We start from the raw sequence: 12086 nt of genomic DNA on the forward strand, positions 1-12086 counted from the left end.
TAATTGACTCTAACACACCTACCCCCATTACCCCAGTCACTGAGTCAATCCATCTAATCCAGGGTCTTCCTCTCTTATGCTATCCCTCCTTTTAAACATGATGTCCTTCTCCAAAGACTGGTCCCTCCTGTATATATGCCCAAAGTATGTGAGACAGAGCCTCAGAATCCTTGCCTCCAAGGAGCATTCTGGTTTCATCCTCTCCAGGACAAACCTATTTGTTCTCTTACTCTTCTCCAGCACCACAATTCTAATACATCAATTCATCTGTCATCCTTAGTCATTGTCCAGCTCTCTGAGAATAACAAGGAATTGAGAAGACCATGTACACATCTTAGTTTCTAGACTGACATCATTGCTCTTCAGTACTCTGGAAAGGTCCCTGACAGCAGATTTTCCCAATGGAATTTGTCTTTTGAGCTCCTGGCTAGTAGCAAGTGTTGATTGTGGAGCTAAACAAGCTGAAGATGTTAACAATATCAATTTCTTCTCTATCATGATGCTGCCAATTTGCTCTGTGATTAGAATCTTTGTTTTCTTCATAGTAAGCTTCAATCCATGTATAAGACTGTAGTCCTTGAACTTCTGCAGCAAATGCCTCAGTTCCTTCTCAGTTTTAACAAGCAGGGTTGTGTCATCTGCATAACGCAGGTTGTTGATGAGTTTTTCTCCAATCCTGATGCCATATTCCTCTTCATAAAGTCCAGCCTTCCAATAATCTGTTCTGCATCTAGATTATGAAGGTATGGAGATAAAACCCTAACCCTTAGAATAATTTAATTTGCAATATAAAAGAATATCCAATTTTATTTATGTTAAAAATTGTTTGTTTTCTAACTTAATTCTTGTTACATATTTGAAGTTCTAATGTCCCATCCATCCACTGGGTTTCCAAAGTGATGAATTTTTGAGAGAGATAGATTGCCCATATTTCTCCCACATCTTTCTCCAAATTACTAAGGAGCCATCAGGTTGAAGGAGGTCAGTTTAAAGACTAACGTGCATCTAATTCAGGCCATGGTCTTTTCAGTCACTTGCTATGCATCTGAGAACGTGACCATAAATAGAGATTACAGAAGAAGAATCAATGCTTTTGAGTTGTGTTTTGGGCAAGAGTATGAAACATTCCCTAAACTGCCAAAAAAACAGCTGTGTCTTTGAAAAAGTGCAGTCAGAGTGCTCCTTGGAGTCAAGGATGGCAAAGCTTCATTTCTCTCATACTTTGGGCATGTTTCTAGGAGAGGGTATTCCTTGGAAAATGACATGCTTATAAAGATGGAATGTCAGTGAAAGAGAAGAAGACTGTCAGCAAGATGGAATGATATACATTAATGACAGCGGTGGGCTCAGTGTGTCAGAGTCATGAGAATGGCACAAGTTAGGACAGGTTTCTAGTCTCTTGTTCATAGAGTCACTGTGTGCCATACATAATTTAAGGACACCTAACAGTAACAAATCATGTGGAAGGACACTGCCATCTGTATCCCTCAAACAACTGGTGGATTTGTACCACTAGAGAAACACAGCAACACAGCTCACTATGGTTTATACTATACCAGAGCTCCATTTAGAAGTTGTAGCAGATAATAAAGCTGAGAACGTTTAATCAGTTTGCAAAATTCTTTAGACATTCTTCTGTGACTTTGTAGCCAGCCATTGCTTATTTATGCTGTGTCTGAACAATGAGCATTAAATTGTTTTAACTTCCATTTACTAGCTCTTGAAGGGCAAGACCATGCTTCACAATCTAATCTCTCCTCAGAAGACATGATTGAATGGATCAGTTGGTGCTTACTAATAATAGTTCATCTTCTAATTAAGTTCTTAAATTTTTTAATGGAAACTTGGACTTTGTAAGTGCTTGTTACAATGAGTTTGCCCTCTTGCATACTCTTATGTAATCACCACCCAAAACCAAAACAGACCATTTCTGTATTCCAAGAAGTCCTACGAAATGTTTTATGTCTTACTTTCTCCTCTGGTTTCTGACCATTGGAAGTCAGACTAACCCTTTCTTTGCCTTGCTTCCCTTCTTCAGGCTTCAAAGTTACAGACAGCTGTGCTTAAATGATCTCGCATATTTCATTTCTAATGTTAAGCGCCACAGTATATCGTATTTAAAATTTTCATTTTCTTGAAGATTATACATAATATGGTATGTAATTGGTTTTAATACTAGTTTAGGTCTTTCTCGTCTTCATATTGTAAAAGATGGCAAGTTTGTTGATCCACAGAAAGAAATTATATTTAATTTGGCACTGGGAATAAAAACATTTCATTCTCTCCCTCCCTCTTAAAAACAAACCAAAATATAAACTATGGATTCGCCACCTGCTCAGAAATTGCTTAATGCTTGTTGCTGCATCTCCATTCTCATGTTCGGCTCCCCATCTCAGGAATGTGGCTTGCTTGTGTCTCAAAGAGCTGCCTGTGTCTAAGGTTATTTAAGGAGTGCTGGTAGTGTAGTAAAGTGCTTGTCTGTTAACCAAGGGCCCCTTTAGAGAAAGATGTGACAGTCTACTTCCACAAAGATTATAGCTTTGGAAACCATGCATCAGTTCTATTCTTTCCTGTAGGATCACTGTAAGTTGAAATCAACTCAGTGGCAGTGGTTAAGTCTTGGTTTTAGTTATTTGCTTGTGAATTTGTACAATGTCTTAGTGAACTATTATTTGAATAATTTATACATGAAGAATAATGTAAGACTACTATGTGTTTAGAGAATACATGGTATTTGCAGAGTCATGACCTCATTGATCTTGATGTCATTCCTTTATAGCTACTCAAATGAGAATTTCTACTTACAGTTACACAGAAATGTAAAATTACTTTTTCTGTTTTCCACTTAAGTAATAGTAGAACTGATTACTGAAGGCTTTGGGGGTATATTCTAATGTTCTTTCATATATGTTCATTGTTTTCTCATAATCAATTCATCAGGAGATACATAATTTTAGAAAAATAATCACTTTGCTCTTTGTATAATTTGCATATATTAGTTTGCTTGTTCTATGGCTTGTCACAGTATGAAAATTATGAATGATCAAGCCATTACTTAAAATGAGTCAACCACTTTTAAAAATGATAGCCATAAAATAACAAAGCTTGCTAAATAAATATGTGTCATGTATTTATCTGGTAAAGTTGTAAGAATTTTAATAAGAAAACCAAATATAAAATAATTAAGGCACTACAGACTAGAGATTAAACCAGGGATAGGCATAGTTCTTTTTAAGGAGGCATATAGCAAATATTTCAGGATTTGTGAGTTTAATCTCCTCTCATATGATTTACTACCTCTGAAAATCTGCTAAAGGCTCAGGGTTGATTCTGACTCAACAACAACAGCCTCTGTCACAGCTTCTCAATTCTACAGTTGTATCATAATAGCCCTAGTCAGAATGTAAACAAATGAGCATGGTTGTATTTCAGTAAAACGTCAGTTCCCAAAAAAACATGTTGAAAATCATTTAGACCATGGGATGTTGTTTGCTAACTGCAGGATTAAATTTTAACTGACACCTTGCCATTGATTTGATTCTGACAGCACATGAGTTACAGAGTAGAACTGTTCTCCACTGGGTTTTCATAGCTGTGACCTTTTGGAAGCAAAATATTAGGCTTTTCTTCTCAGGTACCTTTGGATGGGTAATCTTTTGGTTAGAAGTCAAGCCTTTGCCTCACCTGGAGACTAGAATTTAACTCCTTCGCTCATTGCAGTTGGGTCTGAACCAGCTCGGTAGCTGACCCTCTGTTGAGTTCTTAAAGCTGTAAATCACACAGAAGATGGTCTTTCTCATGACGAGCTGTTGATGGATTCAAATCACCAGAGAGGTTCAGCCTTTGAGTTAACAGTACAGCTGCCTACAGACTGGGCCACTAGAGCTCCCTTGAATGAAACTAGTTACAATAATTTTAGGGAGTTTTTCAGTAAGTTATGCTAGCAGTGATGGCTTTAAGATTCAAGACGCTTAGTGGATATGAGAGGGGTGAGTTATGTGCTTCGAAACCACATAGGGTCCAGAGTGTTCCATTTTGAAGATTGAGGTTCTGCATAATTTAGATGTTGAAGGAGTTTTACTGATAATTAAAATCTGAAAACCATTGTTTTACAACAAGTGGTAATTTGTATATTTCAAACCACATCAATCCAAGTACCCATTGCCGTCAAGTGGATCTGATTTGTAGCTACCTCCCTTCATGTTCTGGAGGGGATATATTTTTGTGGGAGGAGACAGCTTATCTTTCTCTTGTGGCATACCAATGGGTTCTAACCTCCCTGATAGCAGCCCAGCACAGCATGCACTGCACTAATCGGGCTTCATATGGTAAGTCTAGTCTCTATTCTTTTTAAGTCTCTCTGTAGGGCCTTCAATTCTGATGTTACACTCCAGAGAGAATTGTGCTGCTAGCCCAAAGGCTGCTCCTCTCTGGGGTTCAAATCTAGGAGAGGTGCCAAGGAATAAAGATGGACAGTCTCTGCCTGTGCCATTTGCAATCTCAGAAATCCAGTGGAGTCACTGTGAGTCGCTGTGTCAGTTGCAGGGGATGAATGAGTTCCTACAGACAAAGCAAAATGGACCTCAGAAGGGGAAAAATGCCATTTAAACACAAAAGTAGCTATTTCATAGATTATAAAATCATGTATGTTTGAATAAAATCTATATAAATTGGTTATGAGGATGCATGCCAGCTCATTTTCCTATTACTGATGTAGATGATTGATAAGCCTTAGGCTTTGAGTTTGTTTGAGGTTTGGAACTTGATGAAGTTTTACAGTGTTAACTTTTATTCATGTCAACTTATATAAAATAGCACAAATGATACAGATATATTTTCAGTGATTTTTGCACTGGAATTATTTGCCAGCTAGTGTTTAAGTTTTATGAGAGTGGGAAACTATTTAATATATAGACAGATTTCCAGGCTACCTGAAGTTTCTTTAACCTCTAGTGAATGTAGATATTTGGAGGATAAAATTTTTGTGCAATGTTACAGATAATAATATGAAGCTGAAAAATACTAAATAGTGATGATTTAAAGTTGAATAAGTTGAGAGAGCATAGCATAGTTCTTGTCCCAAGTACGTCTACATACTTTATACCGCAACTGTAATATCTACAGGACAGTCAATAAAATTCCCATTGGAATTGGTGTATCTTTCCTCTTTGGGAAATTCCAGTTATAAAGATTCTGCTGATATTAATGTGTTGAAGTAAAATTATGGCACATTTTTGCTGATTATTAAGTAGAAAAATCTGTTACCTATTATGACCTCTAAACTTTAAAAATATTCTGCCAAAAAATCTATGTGCAGAAATGTGAAAAATAAAAGACATTAGTAATCACCTTTCAGAAGCAGAGTTTAATAAAGGAGTGATTATGCAATTCAGCTACTTATTATGCTAATACATAAGGAAGTTTTCAGGAAAGATCTCGGTTTTTTTTAAATTGACTTATATAAGAACTTTACTTTGAGCTCTATGAAAAAATGTACTCTATTTGCTCAAATGCTGGTAACATGGATTGACACAGTGACTACCATAGTGGGCTTGACCATGACTGGGCTCATGCAGGTTAGGGTATTGTTCAAGTATATTGTTCATAGAGTTGCTGTGAGTCATAGCACCTAACAATAATAACAAAATCTGAGTTATACTGACTATATTATGCATATCGTGTAAATAGATAGTAAAAGTTAATGATATATGTGGCATGAAGCAGAATTCTTGCTGCTGAAGGAAAAAGTAAGTTCTTTCTAACAGTTGTTTCAGAATTATTCTCAAATGCCTCTTCTGTTAACACATGACATAATCATTAGAGCTCAACCGTAGACGAATAAAGTTATGGGTAATGAAAACATTGCTTTATGCCATCAGCAGTCAAGAAATCAAAGGATTTATTGATTTGGGAAAGTGCTATCAGGGACTTCCCCAGTATGCTAAGGAGCAACAGTGTCTTTCTGGAGACTAAGGTGCACCTGAACAAGACCCTGGTCATCTCAGTTGCTTGCTATGTAGCTGAGAGCTATACAATGAATAAGGATAACAGAAGAATTGACACCTTTGAGCTGTGGTATGGAGCCATGGTATTGAACATACCATAGGCTGCCAAGGAAACAAAAAGGTCTCTCCTGGAGAGGATGAAACCAGATTTCTTCTTGGAGGCATGAATTTGAAACTCTGTCTTACATACTTTGGACATGTTGCTAGGAGGGACCAGTTCTTGGAGAAGGACATCACCTTTGGAAGGGTAGAGAGTTAGCTCAGGAGAGTAAGACCCTGGATGAGATGGATTGATATCTTTAACTGTCACAATAGGGTCAGGCATATGAGAGACAGTGAAGTTGGCTCAGGATGGGACAGGGTTAGGAGCTGTTGTGCATAGGGTCACTATTAGTGGCAGATGATTTGGTGGCACATAAAAAAACAAGTGTTGTCAGGGAACTCTGGTGGCATAGCGACTATATATTTTGCTGTTAACCAGTAGGTCAGTTGTTCAAACCTTTTAGCTATTCTGAGGGAGAAATATGTAATCGTCTGATCTATAAAGATTTATATTATTTATTTTGGAAGCAGGAGTGGCATCACTTCCTAAATAACATGCCTCCAGAAACCCTATGAACTCTGAAAAGTATCCATAGTTGTAGAGGGACTTCAAGCCGTTTGTTCATAGGATCACTATGAGTCATACTTGACTCAAAAGCAATCAATAGTAACAACAACAACATAAAGATTTCTAGCATTAGAAACTCTATGGTACAGTTCTACTCTGTCCTACAAGGTCACTATAAGTTGAAATCAACTTGAAGGCAATAGGTGGTTCATGTTGGTCAGTAATTTGCTGCAGAAGTCGTAGCACTCATGTGAGGTAGTTTTTGCATGGTGGGAGGCTATTCCTCAGAGAAAGAGACAACTGTGAACTGATAGGTAGCTCATCCTCAGAGCAGCTCTGAACTTTAGAGTCATAGAGAGGAACAGTTAATTGGCAGTATAGCAACATAGAAGGAAATATGAGAATTGATAAATAACAATTTTTTTTATCAAAGAAAGCAGCTTTTATTATAGATTTATTATACAACCCTTCTGTAACCTAAAAAATACTACTGTACATCCTACTAAAGGTGCTTTGGTTATTTGGAATCAACAAGAAAAATTTTATTTAGACTCTGCAATGGAAAAAGTAGGGATCGTGAACATATTTGCAGAATTTAATAGCTTAAATCATCTACCTCTAGTTATTTAGAAAAAAAAAATAGCTCATTTGAGAAAGTAATGAGTAAATGAGAAATGAACCTACTATAGCTTTTATACTTTTATATTAACCAGTAATATCATGAGCTCCAAGTAGAAGCAACTGTTTACTGCAGAATTAAGGTTTATTTTGAACAAGGGTGCTTCAGAGAGTGAAGCCTTTTGAGACCTAAGATATTTTTGTGTCTCAGTTTACCCGCAGGAAATTTGGCAGGGAAGAAAGACTTTGTTTTTTGTTTCTATTGAACAAATGGATGATTGTAAGGCTGTAGCTCAAACTAAGTACCAAATTGTATGATTCTTAGTGTATTTTCAATAATTGCCAACCTTGCGGTTCCCTTACCTGTAATTCTATTAACGCCTCCTCAGATTTCATCCTTTAATGGTTTCTCCCAGACAGGTTCACAGAAACTTTTTTATTATAATACCTATAGAGCTCATCAAATGTCAAAACTACTTAAGATGGGTCAGTGTTCTATTAAAAAATGCTAATGTTTTACTGTGGTTTGTGTTTTTCTTCTGCAGTACCATAATGGCACCATTGACTGGGCAGTTTTGTCAACGAAAGAGTGTTTAAAATATAAAGGGAAACTCGTGGGGAACAACTGTAACTTTGTTCCTGATATCTCTCTCATGTCTTTCATCCTTTTTTTCGGCACTTACACATCTTCTATGGCTCTCAAGAAATTCAAAACTAGTCGTTATTTTCCAACCACAGTAAGTACCGGAGTTTTACTTAATTTTCATTGAACTCACACTCCTTTGGACAGTGACAATATTTTAGAAAATGAAGCAGACATTTATAATTTAACCTTTCCAATATAATTTTATGCACTTTTATATAACTTCTATTTTTTTAAAATATAACTTCGTTTTAAGATAACTATGGTCCAGCTTTGGGAAATATCTCCAAGCATCTTACTCATTTAATATGGTTATAATTTCTGTCATAATTCAGTTCTGACAAAACTGAAAGGAAATAGTGGAATTTTTTTGCTATCTAGTAATATTTATGCCTCCAGAAACCCTATGAACTTTGATAAGTGTTGATAGTTGTCGAGGGGCTTCAAGCCTTTTGTTCATGGGGTCACTATGAGTCATGCTTGGCTCAAAGTCTCAACAACAACAATAATGCATGAGTAAACAAAAACACCTTTTAAATTCATAGTGCTTGAATATGTAGCTAAAACTCATGCCATACCTTCCTAGGTAGAATTTATTATTCACCAACTTTAAATATAGGAAATTTAGTGGTTTAATTCTTACCTCTAGAAGCATATTTAAGTGGTACTGTTTGAAAAATAAAGAGCTAAATATACACATCATCTATGCTAACCTTTCCATCCCATAATAATGAATGCAGGAGTACGAAGTAACAGATAATCAGGACAGGTTGTGCAGACATCCTGTCTCCCATTAATATGCTTGGGTGAAATTGAAGTCTAAACCTTGGTTCTTTGAGAACCAAGATAAGATTAACTTTTAGTTAGTGGCATTTGTTTTTTCAGTCTGCACAGTGAAACTGAGATAATTCTTTGCATTACAATTTAAAAATTCTTATAATTCAGAATGTCAACATTTCTTAGGTAATCTTGATTCTATCTCATTTATCTCAGTGACTAACTCCATACAGCTGACATCTCATGAAATCTCTCCTCAAATAATTTGTGTAGAATAGGGAGTTGTATAACTTTAGAAAACATGAGATGCACTTGATGAAATTCCTTTTTCTAAGAAGAAAATGAAACTGACCATATATTTACTTTACATAGGATTTAAAAAACAAACCCAACAACCATTCAGATTCTTTTTACAAAATTGAAAAAATGGGAGAAGAGGGAAGGTTGCTAATGAACTCCTCCAAACTATCCCATAATGTGAAACATCGAAAGACTTCATTTTCAGCTCCTTTAAAATGGCTATCACAAACTAGTGCCCTAGGCTGAATTCAGCCTAGATCTCTCCTTTATGTAGCTTATATTTCACCATCACATATCTACACAGGAAATTGAGGTCTTAGGTGCACCCTGTGTATTCCTGGTAGTCCTTGTCTTCACAACTCTTTTTTGCCCAAGAGTTGGCTGCAGCATTTATTCAATTCGCCTCCCTGTTTCTTAAGACATTTGAGCTTGTGTGTTGCGTTCACACACACAAAGAGGTGCAGACTTGTGCCACCCCTTCCATGATGTGAGTTGTATGTAGAACAGATTGCTGAGTAAGGGTCATTGAGGAGGATTTTCAAGCTTATTTTGTCAACTAAAGACCTGTTCTTAGTGTTTCTTCTGTATTTGATTCTTTCATGATGTTGTGGGGCTTTGTTTTGTTGTTTACATTTTGGGAGCCATCTCCACCTGCCAAAGTCTGGTACTGGTTAATTATCATCAACAGCTAAACTCAGTGCCATCAAGTTGAAGCCAATTCTTAACCCCCCTTCCAGTGGGTTTTCACAGGTTGTCAATGGCACAGAAGGAAGTTGTCCATTTTCCTTTCTTTTTTTTTTTCCATTTTCCTTTCTTGGAACAGCTGGTGAATTCGAACTTTCTGCCTCTGAGTAGGCAGTGCAACTCTCTACCCATTAGACAACCAGCACTCTTCTTGTAGCTACGGTCGTGGTTGTTATTGTAGTGTGTATTCAGCTTGGACCCAAAGCTGAACTTCCAGGAGGTTTTCAAGAGGCAGTAAATCATGCAGGATGAGATTGCTTACCCTTCTGCCATGGAACAATTGATGGATTTGAACCACAAGACTTTGGGATTGCAGCACACCTTTTTAGATGGAGAATTTATGGAGTACTTCTCAGTCTTAATTTGAGATTAGGTTAATGGTCTCAATTTTCAAGTTAATAGAGAGAAATTTAACTCTGTTTGTGGATAGAACATTTTTCCCTTTAATCTTAACTCCCAACTGATAATTACTCTTCAAATGTAAAGACATTCTTCCCCTTATGGAAACCCAACAAAATAACATGTTGTTGTTGTTGTTGTTGTTGTTATGTGCCGTCGAGTCTCCTGCGACTCATAGCGACCCTATGTATAACAGCCCTAAACCCTGCTCTGTCCTGTGCCAATCGCACTGTCTCTGACACTCCCATCCCAATTATCCCAGTCACTGAATCAATCCACCTCAAAGAGGGCCTTCCTCTTCTGCGCCGTCCCTCCACCCTCCCAAGCATGATGTCCCTCTCTAAGGACCGGTCTCTCCTCACAACATGTCCAAAGTAAGTTAGACGGAGCCTCAAAATCCTTGCCTCCAAGGAGCCACCCGGTTTAACCCTCTCCAGCACAAATCTGTTTCTTTTCCTAGCAGTCCATGGTATTCTCAATACTCTTCTCCAGCACCACAGCTCAAAGGCATCAATTCTCCTTCTATCCTCCTTGGTCATTGTCCAACTCTCTGATGCATAACAGGTGATTGCGAAGACCATGGCCTGTATCAGACGCACCTTAGTCTCCAAAGAGACACCACTGCTCTTCAGCACTTTGGAGAGGTCCCTAACAGCAGACTTTCCCATGGCAATGCACCTTTTAACTTCCTGGCTGCTGGTGCCAAGACTGTTGACTAAGGAGCCAAGCAAACTAAAGCTGTGTACAATCTCAATCTCTTCACCATCCATCCTGATGCTGCCAACTGGTCCAGTGGTGAGAATCTTTGTCTTCTTGACATTGAGCCTCAATCCATATTGTAGGCTGCAGTCCTTGACACTCTGCAGCAGGCGCTTCAGGTCCTCCTCAGTTTCAGCAAGCAGGGTTGTGTCATCCGCATAACACAGATTGTTGATAAATCGTCCACCTATCTTGACCCCACATTTCTCCTCATAGAGCCCAGCCTCACGGATAATCTGTTCTGCATATAAGTTGAAAAGGTATGGAAATATGTTGCATCCCTGGCGTATGCCCTTCCCAATTTTGAACCATGCAGTGTTCCCTTGCTCTGTTCTGACGACTGCCTCCTGGTCCAAGTATAAGTTTCACATTAGAATGATCAAGTTTTCTGGGATTCCCATTCTTCTCAGAGTCAGCCACAGTTTGTTATGATCTGGTAAATTCTTTCAAGAATGGAGTGAGCATGTGAAAGCAGATTTTGTTATGGCACCGTAGAGTGAGAACTGACTCAGCTGACCTCCCAGTGGATTTTCAGAGGAAATAAATTGCACAGGAAGGGATTGCTTATCCTTCTCTGAAGAGCAGCTGGTACATTTGAACCACTTGCCTCTGGGCTGGCAGCACAAATCTTACAGCTAAGACCAGATAGCTCTGCAAAAGTAGAATAATAACATTTTAGGAAACTTCTCATAGGAAGGTTTTCAGGAAAATATGGAATTATATATATCAAATTTGTAAGTATTTGTATGAATTGTTAGTTTATGTTGTAAGCTGCTTAAAAATGGCTAGATTCTCTTTTATTCTTCACCTTGACTAAAACAAGGGTGTATGCAGACTAGCTATTCAATACCTATTGACTAATGGAAAACTTGTCAAATAGAGACAAATGCTGTATTTTTTCAAAGAGTACAACTCTAGGATTGTAGGAGCCATCACATCCTAGTTCCCACACCACTGTTAACCGTGCAGTCTTTGATAGCTGACCCTGTCGTCAGCTCTAATATTACACAATTTTAGAGATAATTTTCCTGACTTTATTGCCCAAATGAAATAAATTCTCTATCTTAAACTATTGCTTGTAGTAATAATGAGTTCTTAAATTTCAAGAAATTACTTATCTTTATCCCAGACTTGCTTTTCCATCTGATGTTAGTGTCTGCTTATGCTTATGTATAGTATAACTGATCATAGGGCCTTCAGAATTGTCACCTTTCTGAAGCAGATCACCAGG

The 12086-nt window shown here is 37.6% G+C and overlaps 1 protein-coding gene across 2 annotated transcripts in view; it reads left to right on the plus strand.

Moving 5' to 3' along the window:
- Window positions 1–12086, plus strand: part of SLC4A4 (solute carrier family 4 (sodium bicarbonate cotransporter), member 4) — a 497732-nt gene that overhangs the window by 391015 nt on the left and 94631 nt on the right. For both annotated transcript variants that reach the window (XM_006896827.1, XM_006896828.1), the window contains exon 15: window positions 7779–7970. In XM_006896827.1, the coding sequence (XP_006896889.1) occupies window positions 7779–7970 (192 nt within the window). The remainder of the gene's footprint in view (window positions 1–7778; window positions 7971–12086) is intronic.

Source organism: Elephantulus edwardii, unplaced genomic scaffold, assembly GCF_000299155.1.
Source record: "Elephantulus edwardii isolate Elephantulus edwardi_28Jun2011 unplaced genomic scaffold, EleEdw1.0 scaffold00192, whole genome shotgun sequence".
NCBI lineage: Eukaryota > Metazoa > Chordata > Mammalia > Macroscelidea > Macroscelididae > Elephantulus > Elephantulus edwardii.